This window comes from Stenella coeruleoalba (genome assembly GCF_951394435.1).
Source record: "Stenella coeruleoalba genome assembly, chromosome: 15".
Lineage (NCBI taxonomy): Eukaryota > Metazoa > Chordata > Mammalia > Artiodactyla > Delphinidae > Stenella > Stenella coeruleoalba.
In genome coordinates this window covers 22,680,457-22,697,506 of record NC_137161.1, presented here as the reverse complement: position 1 = coordinate 22,697,506, position 17,050 = coordinate 22,680,457, and the positions used below count along the sequence as shown (strand labels likewise).

The 17,050-nt window shown below is 42.5% G+C and overlaps 1 protein-coding gene across 7 annotated transcripts in view; it reads left to right on the top strand.

The window, feature by feature from the left end:
• Positions 1–16,844, top strand: part of DLGAP4 (DLG associated protein 4) — a 200,710-nt gene extending 183,866 nt beyond the window's left edge. For all 7 annotated transcript variants that reach the window (XM_079945267.1, XM_079945266.1, XM_079945269.1 and 4 more), the window contains 3 exons: positions 13,052–13,143; positions 14,032–14,187; positions 15,033–16,844. In XM_079945267.1, the coding sequence (XP_079801393.1) occupies positions 13,052–13,143; positions 14,032–14,187; positions 15,033–15,251 (467 nt within the window). In that variant the 3' untranslated portion in view covers positions 15,252–16,844. The remainder of the gene's footprint in view (positions 1–13,051; positions 13,144–14,031; positions 14,188–15,032) is intronic.
• Positions 16,845–17,050: the final 206 nt, after the last annotated feature.

The window sequence follows — 17,050 nt, the reverse complement described above, 5'->3', positions numbered from 1 at the left end:
TAACTGCAAGAGTGTCAGGACATTGTGTGATAGTGGGAAGAAAGCAGCATCCCTCCCTTGGTCCTGACCTTCATCCACTCAGTGAGTGTTTACTGAGTTCCTACCGTATACTGCACAGGCACTATTTTAGCTTCTGGGGATGTAGCAGAACAACACAAGGTCCCTGCCTTCGTGGAGCTTACATTCTCATGGGGAGAGACAGAAAATAACCAACTAAACATATAATATGCAAGATGGTTAGACATGCAACAGAGAAAACAAGGCACAGTAAGAGCAGGATGAAGAGTGCTGCCTGGCTGGGGGCAGTGTTGCTGCCCCACACAGTGTGGTCAGCAAAGGCCTCCCGGGTAAGGTGACCTTGGAGCAGAAACCTGAAGGAAGGAAGAGAGAAGTCTTAGAGCTCTGGAGATCAGAGAACTCCAGTGGTGGGCAAGCGCCTGACGTCTTCTAGGGCTGGAGAAGGCGGCCAGTGTAGCTGCAGGAGTGAGCAGAGAGAGGTGGGGAATGGAGTCCGTGTGGTGGGGCCTCAGAGGTGTCAAAGGCTTGGCTTTGACTCCCAAAAGAGAATGTGTTGGAGAGTGCAATGTGACATTCTTTTTTACAGGATTAATCTAGTTTCTCTGTTCAGAAGAGAGTGGGGAGAGGGGCACAAGTGGAAGCCAGGAAATGAGTTAGGAGGAAGTAACATAATCTGGGAAAGAGGAGATGGTGGTGGCCATGGAGCATTTAAGGGAGGGGTCAGATTCTGGGTATACTTGGAAGGCAGAGCAGGATTTCCTGATAGATTGGATATGGAGTAAGAGTGAAAGGAGTCCAAAATGGTTTGGAGTCTGAGTGACGGAAAGGATGGCATTGCCACTGCGATAGGGAAGACTAGTGTAGATGTTAGGAGAAAAGTCAGGAGTTCAGTTTTAGACATGTTTAATTTGATACACATTATTAGGTATCAGAGTGGAGAGGTGAAGCAGGCAGTTGGTATATGAGTCTGGAGAGAGGTCCAGGTTGGAGATCAATTTGGGAGTCATGAAAGTATAGGCAGTTCCCAAATGAGATGAGAATTCTCAAGAAGAGAGAATCAACCGTGTCAAATGCTTTTCTGAAGGACACAGCAGGTCAGACTTAACACATGCAAGGTCATTACAGACTTGAAGAGCTGGTCTGCTTTGGAGATGGTGGGGAGCAGAGGAAGGGACAGCCTGATTGGAGAAGGATTAAGAGAAAATAGGAGTGACCGGGAGACCACAAGTATAGACAACTCCATTGATGAATTTTTCTGTATGGGAGCAGAGGAATGAAGGGATATACGGGTCAAAGGGGGAGGGCTGGAGTTTTTGTTGTTCTTTTTATTTTTAAATTGAATTATACAGCATGTTTTTGTATTGTTGAGAATGAACTTGTAGGGAAGGGGAAATTCATCATGCAGTAGAGAAAGGGGATAACTGTTGAGTGATATTCTTAGGTAGGTGAGAAGGAACTGAATTAATGCCCAAGTAGAGGATACATAGTTCCTCCATAGTGATAGGAGGAAGGTGTTTGGGGGGCACTCTAGCGGGAGAGCAGAGTTATCACTGCAGAGTGAGAAAGCGGGAGGGGGCATTGGGAGGTTTGAGGAGCAGCGTCTGAAACGGTCGTCTAGGAGACAGTCATCTAGGAGAGCGCAGGGGCCACTGAGATGAGGCTGTAGAGGGAGAACTGGGCAGGGGGGGTGTTAATCCAAAAGATTAACTTGTTTTTATTTTGTCGTCAATGTAATTTTGTTGTATTTAGGGAATGTGTATCACTGCACTTTCTGTAAAATGGTGAATTTGTCCGTTTCTCCTTAAAATTCTGTCAAATTTTGCTTTATATTATTTTGAAGGTATCTTAGACGCATCAAGTCTAGAATGTAATATTCCTGGTGAATGTTTAGTGATCCACTCTCCCTATTTTTCTGGATGTCTGTTTGTGTTTTGCCTCAAAGTCTTATTTTATGTGTTATAAGTATTGCTGTACCAGCTTTCCTTTGGTTAGTGTTCATCTGGTACACTGCTTTCCATCCTTTTACTTTCAATTTTCATGTGCCTCATAATGTCTCTTATAATCAGCATATACCTGGATTTTGTGTTTTGTTCAGTGTGTTGATTTTTATTTCAGAAGTAGAAAATGTCATCCATTTACGATGGGATTTCATTGTTTGGATTTATTCCTATCATGTTATTTTGTGCTCTTCATTCTACTTTTTTTGTTTAATTTATTATTTATTTTTGGCTGCATTGGGTCTTTGTTGCCGTGCGCGGCCTTCCTCTAGCTGCGGCGAGCAGGGGCTACTCTTTGTTGCGGTGCATGGGCTTCTCATTGTGGTGGCTTCTCTTGTGGAGCACGGGCTTTAGGTGCCTGGGCTTCAGTAGTTGTGGCATGCAGGCTCAGTGGCTGTGGCTTGTGGGCTCTAGAGCGCAGGTTCAGTAGTCGTGGTGCGAGCTTTGTTGCTCCGCGGCATGTGGGATCTTCCCAGACCAGGGCTCGAACCTGTGTCCCCTGCATTGGCAGGCGGGTTCTTAACCACTGTGTCACCAGGGAAGACCCATTCTACTTTTTTGAGGTTTCTTTTATTCCTCTCTCTTTTCTTGCTTTCTTTTGCATTAACACACCTCTCTCTCCATTCCCTTTGCTATTTTGAGGCTGTGTTAATTGGGATTAGGTTTGCCTATAAATAACATTTAAAAAAAAAAAGAAAAGAAAAAGTGGTTTGAACAAGACTATTTATTTCTCTCACATTCAAGAATGTCTGAGATAGTAATGCTGGAGCCCCAGGCTTCTTTCTTCTTGAGGTTTGATGTCATAATTGGCTTCCATTCACAAGATCTTTTCATTTTTCCAAGTGGCTGCTGGATTCCAGAACCCCAAGTGCATTCCAGCAGCAAAGGAACCAGTTGCAAAAAAGAGCAAGCCGGCCCCGCACACCACTTCCACTTCCCCCACTTTGACCAGCTACTCACAGCTTGTTGCAAGGGTAGCCTAGGAAATGCCTGAGTTCGGGCTGCCATGTGCCCAAGTTAAAAACCACAGGTCCCCACAGATCACTTGTTTTCCGACGCCTGTGCAGTGCGTGGTAGATAGAGTGTGCACATCATAGAGATATGACATCACACTCACAGCAGAAGTCCTTATTCCAGTCCTGATGCTAGTGTAACTTGTTCTGTGATTCTAATACTTTGCATACCATACCTCGTATTTTCCATTTGACAATACTTTGTCCTGGAAAATTCACAGTATGCCTGAGAAATTTCTGTGTTTTATTTCATCTGAAAAAAGCTGCTACTTGACACGAAGAAAAAAAAAGGTTCTACTTCTGAGGGAGAAGGAGAAACAAACACTGGGGACAACTAGCCACATCTGCCACAGAAGTTACAACTGTATTTCTGTTCCATGAACCCTTAAAACTTTAAGTTACTCAACATCTTTACCTTTCTCCCAAACAACGCAAGAACCTTAAAATATGATTTATCTAATTGTTTCCTTATGGTTTAAAACCTCACAAATTATTACATAATTTTCAATTATATAATTACAGATAAATCTAAAGAAATACACGTATAAATAATAATTATCATGTTTATCATTTTCTTTGCTCACCTTTCTGATCTCAGATCTTCCTCTTGGATCATTTTCTTCTTTGCTGAGTTCATCCTTTAGAACTTTCTTTAGTGAGAACCTGAGAGCTGGCATTAACTCTGTTTTTATGTATCTGAAAATCTTTATTTTGCTCTCATTCTTCTTCTTAACCTTTATTTTCATTGTGAAATATACATGCAAAGAGTCAACAGAGTAAAGGAAAATAATAAAAAGAACACTCCTGTACGCACCAACTAGTTTACAAAATGGAATATTACCAGTGTCTTTGAACCCAGTGAGACAGCACCTTCTTTCTGCCATGGAGAACGCACTATCCTGAATTTTGTGTTAATTATACCCTTGCTTTTCTTTATACTTGTACCACATATATGTGTGACCCTAAGGAATATGCTGTTTAGTTTTGCCTGTTTTAGAAATTTATATTAATAGAAGCACAGTGTATGTATTCTTCTGAGGCTTGCCTTTTTTGATTCAGCCTTGTTTTTGAGATCCATCCATATTAATGCATGTACCTGTAGTTCATTGTTTTCATTGATATATCACGTTCCACTGTATGAATATGAATATACCATTGCTTATCCATTCCACTGATGAACACTTGAGTTGTTTCTAGTTTTTGGTTGTGAATAATTTTTTGTAACAGTATTGAGTTGTAATTTATATACCATAAAATTCACCCCTTTAAAGTACACAAAACAGCTAAAGTGGTTTTTAGCACATCCACAGAGTTGTGCAACCATCCCTGCTACCTAATTTTAGAACATTTTCATCACCCCAAAAAGAAACCTTGTACGCATTTGGCCATCATGCTGTATCCCTCTAAAACACTAATCTGCTTCATTCTCTATAGATTTGCCCATTCTGAACATTTCATATACATGGAGTCATACAATACGTGGTCTTTTATGTATGGATTCTTTCACTTTGCATAATGTTTTTGAAGTTTATCCATGTTGTAGCATGTTTCAGCACTTCACTCCTTTTTACTGCTGAATAATACTCCATTGTATGGATATATTGCATTTTGCGTATCCATTCATCAGTTGTTTCCACTTCTTGGCTATTATGTATTCTTTGAAACACAACAGTTTAATTTTAGTGAAGTTCAATTTTTTTTTCTTTTGTTGCTTGTCATTTGGTGTCAATTCTAAGAAGCCATTGCTAATCCAGTATTGTAAAGATTTACTCCTGTTTGCCTTCAAGAGTTTTATAGCTTTAGCTGTTACATTTAGGTCTGTGATCCATTTTGAGTTAATTTTTGTATATGGTGTGAGGTATTGGTCCACCTTCATTCTTTTACATTTGGATATCATTTGTCCAGCACCATTTGTTAGGGAGACTGTTCTTTCCCCATTGAATAGTCTTGGTACCCTTGTCAAAAATCAGTTGACCATAAATGTAAGGGTTTATTTATGGTCAACTGATTTATTTAAGGGTTTATTTCTGGACTCAGTTCTATTCCAGTGCATTGATGTACATGTGTACACTTATGCCAGTACCACACTGTTGTAATTACTGTAGCTTTGTAATAAGCTTTGAAATTGGAAAGTGTGAGTCCTCCAGCTTTACTTTTTAAATAAAAATAAAAGAAGTTTATTGCCAGCTCTCAGGTTCTCACTAAAGGAAGTTCTAAAGTTCATATTTCGTTCTTGCATTTCCATATGAATTTTAGAATCAGCTTGTCAGTTTCTGCAAAAAAGGCAGCTGGGATTTTATTTTAATAGGGATTGTGTTAAATCAGTAATTCAATTTGATGAGTGTTGCCCTCTTACTTTAAAGTATTCTGATCCATGAACATGGGCTATCTTGCCATTTACTTAGGTTTTTGAAATTTTCTTTCAATAATGTTTTGTAATTTTCAGTGGACAGGTCCTACATTTCTTTTAAATTTATTCCTAAGTATTTTATTCTGTTTGATGGCATTGTAAATGAAATTGTTTTCTTAATTTCATTTTCAGATGTTCATTGTTACCATATAGAAATACAAATGACTTCTGTATGTTGATCTTGTATGCTGCAACCTCACTGTTTTTTGGGGGATTCTTCAGAATTTTTTACATACAAGAGCATTTAATCTGAGAATAGAGATTGTTTTACTTTTTTCTTTCCAGCCTGGATTCCTTTTATTTTGTTTTTTGCCTAATGGCCCTGGCTCCAACACAAAGTTGAATAGATGTGGCAAGGGCAGGGGCATCCTTGTTTTTGTCTCATTCCTGATCTCAGGGATAGATTATTCAGTCTCACACCATTAAGTTGATATAAACTGTGGGTTATTATGAACATATTTGACCATGTCTCCTCTATAAGAGTTCTCTAAGGTATATACTGGGAAACGTTTGGGTCACAGAGTATGCCTGTGTTCAGATTTATAAGAAATGCCAAATTGTTCTCCACAGTGATTACACCAATTTATTAGTCCCTCAGCACTGTGTGAAAGTACCCATTGCTCTACATCTTTGCTTACACTTAGTATGTAATAGGTTTTTTCTTTCCCCCAATCCACAGCTATAAAATAGTGGTTATAATTTGTATTTCATTGGTTACTAATGGCATTGAGCATCTTTTCACATATTAGCCATTTATGTTCCCTCCTCTGTGAAATGCCTGTTCATATGTTTTGCTCATTTTTCTATTAAGTGGTCTTTTTCTTAATTGCCTCATCGGTGATCATTACATATCTAGATTCTGGAACCTTTGTCAGTTATATGTATTGTAAATGTCTTCTCCCAGTTTGCAACTCATCTTTTCATTTTCTTTATGGTATCTTTTGAATGAATGGATACTTTTGTAAATTTATCAATCTTTTCCTTTATGGTTTATACTTTTTTGTATGTTAAGAAATCCATCCTTCTCCCAAAGTCAGAAAGATATTTTACTATTTACTTGTAAAGTTTTCGAGTTGTCTTCCACATTTAAGTCCTTGATCCCTTGGAATTAATTTGTCTGCATGGAGTGAGATAAGGCTCTATGTTAACTTTTTCTCATTGGACAATAATTTATTAAAATGTTCATCCTTATCCTGTTGATATGCAGTACAGCCCTGACAAATATCAGGTTTCCTATATGTGTTGATCTATTTCTGAGCTTTCTATTCTGTTCATTAGTCTATCCCTAGGCCCAAATCTGACTTTCTTCATTGTTATAACTGTCTAATGAATCTTGATAATTGGAAAGACAAGTTTCCCCAACCTGTTCTTCAAGAGTGTCTGGCATAGGCTCTTTGCTTTTCCATATAAATTGTAAGACTCAGCTTTTCAAGTTCCATGTTGAGGTTTTCATTGGAATTATATTAAATGTGTAGATCAGTTTGGTGGGAAGCTGACATGTTTATGAATAATTCTTTTCTATCCAAGAACATGATTATGTTTCTCCATTTATTTAGGTCTTCTTTAGTGTCTTTCATTTAAATTTTATATTTTCCACATAAAAGTTTTACATATTTTTTGAAGATTTGTTAGATTAGTATTTTAATTTTGGAGGGATGTAAGTGGTACTTTTTGTTACTGTATTTTCTGTTTATTGTTGATGAAATGCTCTTGGCCTTTCTATTGATCTTATATCTAGAAATCTTGCTGTATTCTTACTTTATTTGTAAATAAGGAATTGCTTTTAACCTTGTACCACTGAGTATGATGTTTACTATAGGTCTGTTGGAGGTACGCTTATTCTGGTTAAGAAAATTGTTGAATTTAATGAAATTTAGTGTATCTATTTAGATAATTTTTAATCTGTAATGTGGCAAATTTTATTGATAGTTTTTTCTCCTTTCTTGCCTTCTTTTTGGATTAATCAAGTATTTATTTCCACTTTTTTCATGTTAGCTTATTATTAACAGTTACTCTCAAGATTACAACCTGCATCCCTGACTTTGTAAAGACTAAATTAGTACCTTTACCACTTCACAGATGATGCAAGGACCTTAGATCACTTTTATCCCCCTCCTAACCTGTGTACTATTGCTGTTAAGTATTTCAGTTCTATATATATGTTCTAAATGCCACAAGACATTATTTTTTGTTTTATACAATCAGTATTAGCCACATATTTACTCTTTCTGGTACTCTTCTCTCCTTTATTTCTTTGCTTCTAGTTAGGATCATTTTCCTTCTGCCTGAAGAACTCCCTTTAGTATTTATTTTAATGCAGTATTTATCTCAAAATGTATTTTTCCCTCTTTTTTTTTTTGTTTTTTTTTTGTTTTTTTTGCGATATGCGGGCCTCTCACTGCTGTGGTCTCTCCCGTTGCGGAGCACAGGCTCTGGACGCGCAGGCTCAACGGCCATGGCTCACGGGCCCAGCCGCTGCGCGGCATGTGGGATCTTCCCGGACCGGGGCACGAACCTGTGTCCCCTGCATCGGCAGGCGGACTCTCAACCACTGCGCCACCAGGGAAGCCCTCCCTCTTTTTTTGAACAGTATTTTTTTAAAACTGTCCTCCAGGAGGCAGGCTTTTGTTTGTTATTATTTTTAAATTTTATTTACTCTTTTGGCCGCGGCATGCGGGATCTTAGTTCCCTGAACAGGGATCAAACCCGTGTGCCCCCTGCAGTGGAAGTGCGGAGTCTTTAACCACTGGACTGCCAGGGAAGTCCTTGAACAGTATTTTTGCTAAGTATAGAATTATAGGTACGTACTGATCTTCTTTCAACACTTTATAAATATGTCTTTATGTCCTGGTTTCTAGCCTTTCTATTGAAAAGTCAACTGTCAGTCTTCCTGCTGCTTCTCTGAAGAATAATTTGTTTTCTCCCCTTTGTCTGCTTTTAAGATTTTTTCTCCTGTGTTTGAGTTTTATCCATTTTACTGTGATACCTAGGTATGGTTTTCTTTGTATTTTTCCAACTTGATGCTCACAGGGTTTCTTGAATCTGCAGCCTTAATAACTCATCAGTTTCAGAAAAGTCTTGGCCATCATTTCCTCAAATTTCTGCTCCATGTTATTTCTTCTCTACTTGTGGACTCCAATTACACATATTTTAGACTGCCACATGTTATGCTTCTTCATTCTCTCTTCTGTATTTTCCCTTTTTTTTTTTCTTCCTCTGGACCTCAGTCTGGATATTTTCTACTGGATTATTTTATAGTTCAGCTGTAACCAATCTATTAAACCTATCTATTATAGTCTTTTTTTTTTTTTACATCTTTATTGGAGTATAATTGCTTTACAATGGTGTGTTAGTTTCTGCTTTATAACAAAGTGAATCAGCTATACATATACATATGTTCCCATATCTTTTCCCTCTTGCGTCTCCCTCCCTCCCACCCTCCCTATCCCACTCCTCCAGGTGGTCACAAATCACCGAGCTGATCTCCCTGTGCTATGCGGCTGCTTCCCACTAGCTATCTACCTTATGTTTGGTAGTGTATATATGTCCATGCCTCTCTCTCGCTTTGTCACAGCTTACCCTTCCCGCTCCCCATATCCTCAAGTCCATTCTCTAGTAGGTCTGTGTCTTTATTCCTGTCTGACCCCTAGGTTCTTCATGACTTTTTTTTTTTCTTAAATTCCATGTATATGTGTTAGCATACAGTATTTGTCTTTTTCTTTCTGACTTACTTCACTCTGTATGACAGACTCTAGGTCTATCCATCTCATTACAAATAACTCAATTTCGTTTCTTTTTATGGCTGAGTAATATTCCATTGTATATATGTGCCACATCTTCTTTATCCATTCATCCGATGATGGACACTTAGGTTGTTTCCATCTCCGGGCTATTGTAAATAGAGCTGCAGTGAACATTGTGGTACATGACTCTTTTTGAATTATGGTTTTCTCAGGGTATATGCCCAGTAGTGGGATTGCTGGGTCATATGGTAGTTCTATTTGTAGTTTTTTAAGGAACCTCCATACTGTTCTCCATAGTGGCTGTACCAATTCACATTCCCACCAACAGTGCAAGAGGGTTCCCTTTTCTCCACACCCTCGCCAGCATTTATTGTTTCTAGATTTTTTGATGATGGCCATTCTGACGGGTGTGAGATGATATCTCATTGTAGTTTTGATTTGCATTTCTCTAATGATTAATGATGTTGAGCATTCTTTCATGTGTTTGTTGGCAGTCTGTATATCTTCTTTGGAGAAATGTCTATTTAGGTCTCCTGCCCATTTTTGGATTGGGTTGTTTGTTTTTTTGTTATTGAGCTGCATGAGCTGCTTATAAATTTTGGAATTAATCCTTTGTCAGTTGCTTCATTTGCACACATTTTCTCCCATTCTGAGGGTTGTCTTTTTGTCTTGTTTGTGGTTTCCTTTGCTGTGCAAAAGCTTTGAAGTTTCATTAGGTCCCATTTGTTTATTTTTATTTCCATTTCTCTAGGAGGTGGGTCAAAAAGGATCTTGCTGTGATTCATGTCATAGAGTGTTCTGCCTATGTTTTCCTCTAAGAGTTTGATAGTTTCTGGCCTTACATTTAGGTCTTTAATCCATTTTGAGCTTATTTTTGTGTATGTTGTTAGGGAGTGATCTAATCTCATACTTTTACATGTAGCTGTCCAGTTTTCCCAGCACCACTTATTGAAGAGTCTATTGCAGTCTTAATTTCAGTTACTCTATTTTTTAGTTCTAGAATTTCCATTTGATTCTTTTTGATAGATTTCTGGTTCTTTGCTGAAATTCCTCATCATGTCATATATTTTCTGGGACATATTCACAGTCATTTTAAAGCCCTGGTCCTATACCTCTACATCCCTATAGTTCTTTTACTTTTTGCTGATTTTTCTCTTTTGGTGTGCAGTCATTTGGTCCTACCTCGTGGCATGCTTGGTAATTTTTATTCAATGCCAGAAACTGTATACGAAAAGTACAGAGAGAACTTGAAGCTCAGGATGATTTTTTTTTCTTCTTTTTTTTTGAAGACGATTTTCTATACTTTGAGAACGAATTTACTTTTGCTTCTTGCAGACAATTAGAGTAGGGCCAGACCAACTTAATCTAATATGGGATTGAGCTGGTTCAGAGCTGCAGCCTGGGGTATTTCCAAGCCCTTCCTCCTTGGCAGGCACTGAGCTCCAATTTTTGTTTCTCCCCCATCATAAGACTGCTGGAAGCTTTGCTCAGCCTGATGCACTTTCCCCCAAGTCCTGTCTCCTCTGGTAGCTCCGAATTCCAGTTTTGGTCTCCCTGTCCCCATGGAACTGCCACAAGTTCTGCTTAGCTTCTCAGGCTCTGAACCACCACTTTCTGCTTGGCTTCTTAGCCCCTCAGCCTTGCGCTGCTTATAAACTGGGAGATGCCTTGGGGTAGAAGGCGGTTCAGAATATCAGGCTTGGCTGAATATAGTTTCCGTTCTCACTGACATCTTAGCCTCTCAAATTCTGGTTGCTTTGGTAATTTTTTAATACCCTGAAAGAGATTTTTTTGTTGTTTTTGGTATCTTATTTAGGTTTTATTTTTTTTAATTTTTCTTCATGGGAGGGTTCAGTTTGTCTGATAGTAACTGGTTTTTCATAGTCAGAATCAGAAGTCATTAGAATTTTCTAATGTTGAATCAGTCTTGTATTACCAGAATAAACCCAGCTGAGTTCTATTATTTTAGTACACTGTTGTACTTTTGTTAATATCTAATTTAATAATTTTGCCTTTCTTCAAAGGCAGAATTACTTGGCTGGTAATTTTCCTTTCTCATCCTTGTCCTGTTTTAGTACCAAGGTTATCTAGCTTCATAAAATGAGTTTGGGATGGTGCCTTTATTCATATTCTGAATCATCTCTCTGAATAAATTTCTTTTCTTCCATTCTCTCTGTCCTTTTAGAACTCTGATAGATGTATTTTAAGTCTCCCTCTCTCCTCCATGTCTCTCAGTCACTTTTTTAAAAATAGTCTCATCTTTTTAATACATCTAGTTGCTTCCTTTATTTCTTAAAAAATAAGGTACCTAAATGCAGTCTTATGGTTAGGAATTCTCAGGAGAGACTTTTCCTCTTATTCCCATCCTACTTTTTTTTTTTAAATTATTTTATTTTTGGCTGCATTGAGGTCTTTGTTGCTGTGTGCGGGCTTTGCTCTAATTGCAGCGAGCAGAGGCTAGTCTTCATTGCTGTGCACAGGCTTCTCATTGCTGTGGGTTCTCTTGTTGCAGAGCACAGCCTCTAGGTGCGCAGGTTCCAATAGTTGTGGCACACGGGCTTCAGTAGTTGTGGCTCACGGGCTCTAGAGCACAGGCTTAGTAGTTGTGGCACACGGGCCTAGTTGCTCCGCAGCATGTGGGGTCCTCCCAGACCAGGGATCGAACCCACGTCCCCTGCATTGGCAGGTGGATTCTTAACCACTGCACCACCAGGGAAGCCCTCCTATCCTACTTTAGACCAAGCCAGGCACATATACCCACTACCTTCTGCGGGTGGGGGGTCATTTTATCCCCAGCAGCTTAGCTATTCATTTAAGACGCCTTGTCTTGTTAATCTAGCAGTGTAAGTGTTTTGTGCCAGGAGCTTTTTCATTCCTGTCCTCCTTGTCCTTATTGGTTTTCATCAGGGTTTATTCTTTGTGCTGTGTCCATCATGGCCCTTGTTTCTGTGATGCCTGATTTTTCTCTTGCACTAGTTCCAGAGCTCATGTTTTATCCCCTTCCATTGTCTTGCATCTCTTTTCAGAGTACCTTATCTCTGCTTTGAACTACTGTTTAAATATTTGTGGCTAAATGTCACACTTTTCATCTGCTCTCTGGCAACAAGTATCTGGTGAATGTGCATCTGCCATTTACTGCTCCTATAACATGTTTAGCTCCTGTGTTGGTTCCTTTTTAATAACTAATAATTTCTGAATGAGGTGGAATTCCTCCTTCATGAGCTGCTGTAAGTAGACCACTGTGTAAGTAGACCACTGAACACTTCATGGTGAACGCTTCTGTTGGATTCTCTTTGCTTTAAGACTTTTATGTTCATAATGAAAGTGCCCTATTCTTGGCATGTCCTATGTTCTCTCAGGCTCCTGAAATTTGCTGTCATTTTCTGTTTATTTACTCTCAGGAACAATTTGAATGTATAAAACAAGGATTATCTATTCCTGGAAGGTTTTGTAAAACCACACCTGTAAAACTACATAGGCCTGGTTCCTTTTTCTGGGGAAGATTTTTAACTCCTCCTTCAGTTTTTTAAAACAGTTATTGGCCTAATCAGATTTTCTATTTCTTCTTGAGTCTATGATAGTAATTTATGTTTTCCTGAAAATTTTTTCCATTTAAACTTAGTTTTTAAATTTATTGCCATAAAATGTCCTTAGCAACTAGGGGATGGGGCTCACTTTATGTGTCTGGTGTGCATTTTTCACAGTGAGAGTGGGTTAATGTGTAAATAAAATGAAGACTGACTGCCATCACCAAATGATGATTGGTGTCCTAATGCGGGGAGGGGAGGTGGAAGCCATGACCCTGATCCTGTGTTCCACCCCAGCAGACCCTGTGCTCTGCTCAGTCTTTTTCCACCTTCTCTTTCTCAGTCTTAGGGAAAGTCCTCAGTGCTGTGGGCAGTGCCCAGCTACTGATGTCACAGAAATTCCAGCAGTTCCGGGGCCTCTGTGAGCAAAACTTGGTGAGTGTGATTCTTCTTCCTCCACAGTGGGTCTTCCAGCCAGATCCCCCAGCTGGATTAGCCTCTAAGCCTCTGTGACCGCCTCTCTAACATGGAGAAGGTGCTGCTTCCTCATGGCATTGGAAAGATGACAGTGGTGTGTGTCAGTGCCTAGCACAGGAAAAGGGCCAGGAATGGTCCTTTCAGAGCTCTACTACCTTCTGAAATAGAAAAGTGAACTCTATGTAAAAACAGCCACATGAAAGTTAAAAATCAGTTGGCACTGATTTATTTATATACAACATACTCTATATCTAAGAAGACAGTCAAGGTAAGAACTAAAGAAATAACCACCATGACACTTGGAGGGTTTCCCTCTCCTTCACCCTTGCCGCTAGGCAGCAGCTTTTCCTGTGGAGCCTCTTTCCATCTGGCAGGGGTGGTGTAACCCCCAGGGGTGGAGGACAGTGGCGAGTGTTTGTCTCTAGGACCGGTAGGGGTTTGGGTGTTCACTGGGGAAGTCCTGATAAGGAATGTGCTGTCAGAGAACAGAATGATGGGCTAGAAAGCACACGGATTCTGGAATCACACCCACCTGGAAGTGATCCTGCCTCCTCCCTGTAGCCCTTCAGTGGTGGCGAAGGCCTCAGTCCCCATGTGTGTGCAGGACCCACTCTCATGATAGGACTGTCTCTCTCTCCCAAAGCTCTCCACCATCAGGGCCAGGAGTAATCAGGAACTGGGTTCATTCGCTCATACAGATACTGACCCGACCCTGGGAACAGGAGAGTAAGACCAGGCCTCAAGGGAAGCCAACGAGGGCTGGCAGAGCTAGGAGACAGTACTTGGGATGGGGTGCAGGACAAGCCTCTGCCCTGCTTGCCCCGCTGATCCCCGTCTGTCCCACAGAACCCTGATGCCAACCCACGTCCAACAGCCCAGGACCTGGCAGGGTTCTGGGACCTGCTGCAGCTGTCCATCGAGGACATCAGCATGAAGTTTGATGAACTCTACCACCTCAAGGCCAACAGCTGGCAGCTGGTGGAGACCCCCGAGAAGAGGAAGGTGAGCATGGAGCAGTGCGGAGGGGAAGTCCAGGGACAAATTCCTGGTCGGCAATAACGCTGGCCACATCGGTCAGTGCTGCTTGGCTCCCTTCTCTGTGTGTCGTCTTTGAGCTGGGGGCTCACGTCCATCAGTGTGCGGGGTCCATGCTCGGCGCTCGTCCAGCATGCCACTCGCTCTGTGTAGTTGAGGCTGCCCCCCTGAAGCATGCCTTCCTGCCCTGCATGTTCAGAAAGTGGGAGACACATGCCCACAGCCCAGAGCACTAGCGTAGACACAGCCGTTGGAACCCTGGAGGTAGAAAAATGGTCCTTCTCCCAGGACCACGCTGCCAGGAGTACAGGGGTCTGGACCCGATTCTGCCTCCTGGGCCAGCCTCTTCCCTGAGGCTCAGGCTTCCATCTGTAAAACAGTGGCACCCAATGACCCCTTTGGTTATTGGTTACTGGACTGTGGCCCTTGTGAGTTCTGATCCCCTAGAATAGCATGTGAAATGTGACCTGGGAGTCGGAGGCCCTGAATTTAAATCCCATCTCTGGCTATATGATTCCTGCGTGAATTTCAGGCTCTCAGTGGTTCAGAGCAGGGGTGGGAAGAGGTGATCTGTCTGTCCCTTCCTACTAGAACATTCTAGGATTGTAAGCTTGCTTTTTGCTCCTATGCCTTGTGCTATTCCCACCATCATCGCTTCTTGTGGCTTCCTGATTCCAAATGTGTGTTGCTTGTGCCCGATGCGGGGAAGCTGGGGTGGAGGCTCCAGCTGCCAGCATACGGTGGGTGGTAGCACCACACAAAAGGTGGCACCTTTATTTTATTTTCCTTCTCTCCTCACTGTCTCACTAAAGGAAGAGAAGAAACTACCCCCTCCGGTCCCAAAGAAGCCAGCCAAATCCAAGCCGGCAGTGAGCCGCGACAAGGCCTCTGACGCTGGGGACAAGCAGCGTCAGGAGGCCCGCAAGAGGCTCCTGGCGGCCAAGCGGGCAGCTTCCGTGCGGCAGAACTCAGCCACGGAGAGCGCGGACAGCATCGAGATTTATGTCCCTGAGGCCCAGACCCGGCTCTGAGACCAGGAAGCAGGAAGCAAACAATTTTAAGTCATTAAAAAAAGAAACCTACAAACTAAATGCGAAAGGAACAAAATTTTCTCAACCTTTAGTGTGGTTATTCTGTCTAGAGACCCTGAGCCAACTTTCAAATTGACGCGTACAAGGGCTCACAATTTGGCTTCCTTGGGTCCCTCCCAGCTTTAGGTTATGAAGACTTCACACAAAAAAATCAACAGAAACACAAAACTATAAAACTTTTTTTTCCTCTTGCTGGCCGTGGTGGACTAGATAGATGGACTTCGGCAACGCCCCGGCCCAGCCTCCAGACTACAGTCTTTTTACTTGCTCTATCTAATGAGAACTTAAACTAGCTTGTTTACAAGATGACGACAGCCCAAGGGCAGCCTTGGGCACCTGCCATGTCCTTCCTCCTTTTCCTGGCTACCCCAGCTCTGACCTTGGAGTTTTCATTCTTATGTTTTTCTCTTTTCCCTTAAGAGCTCACACAGGGGTCACCATCCTGACTATCGGCTTTCTGGTTCTCAGCCCTTTTTGTGGGTGAGCCCAGAGGACAGAGAGATGGACACGCGTCCCCTCCCCCACCGAGTGCTCACACACATGCACGCGCGCGCGCGCACACACACGCAAATACAGGTTCCTCTCAGCAGAAGCAGCCCTCCCACTGTGATCTGCCAGCCCTAGGCAGCGTCAGGTGGGTGACTCGCCTCTCTGAGACCATGAGGAGGGCTGAAGTCTTTGGGGGGGTGGGGGTGGGAATGAGATAAAAACCACAGCTTACCACACTCCAGACTCCCGCCTTTTTCTTCTCTCCAGCCCCTTCTTCCTTCAGCAAAATGTATGACCTAGAGTGACTTGCAGGGGCCACTCAAGAGAGGGACCCCATTTTCCAGGGGTCACGTGTCCCTGGCCGAGCCTGTGTACAGTACCCGAGGGGCGGGCGGCTGTGTCTGTATGTATGTGTACATATGCACATAGACCTTAGAGTGTATATTTAACAAACGCCCCTCTGCTCACCCATGCCCACCAGCGCCACCGCTGGCTCTCGGGGGCACCTGGCAGGAGGCGGGTGTGTGAATAGCATATATTTTTACATGTACTATATCTAGGTGTGTGTACAAGTGTGTGTAAAAATATATACCTTGTGTGTAAGCAGCTCCCCCTTTTTTTGTCTCTCACCTGCCCCCCGCTCCCCGGCCATGGGCCCATCTGCCTGGCCTCTGAGTTTTCTATTTTTTTACCCCGGTCATCCTTCTCTCTCCCCTGCCCCCCAGCCCCACTCCCAGGGTGTCATGAGCCCTGAGCTGCGATGGCCCAGGCCTGCAGGGTGAGGTGGGGGGCAGGGAGGGCGAGGGCAAGGCCAGGCCTGCAGCAAGCTCCGAGCACGACGGCTGCGGCACTGGAGACGCCCTCGTGTCCAGCACCTGCCACAGGGGCCTGCTCTAGGGCCCATTCCAGCTTGGCCGCCGTCTGTGACCTTGGGCAAGTCACTTGACCTCTGTGTGCCTCAACTTCCTCCTCTGTAAAATGGGGACAGTCCCCGCCCCTCCCTACCTCACAGGCATGTTGTGAGAATAAATGAGGTAACGTGCACCACGGGCTCATGGTGTTATTGCAGCGGGGCGGGCCAGGCTGGGATGAGGCGGGTGGAGCAGACGCCCCAGGAGACAGCCAGACCCCTTCCAAGTGGCAGCTCCTTGGAGACAGGCTGACGAGTGCAAACTGTAACGCCAGCACTCTCATGCACCAGCTCTGTGACCCCCAGCAAGAAAACTAAGCTCTCGGTTCCCTTCCCGAAA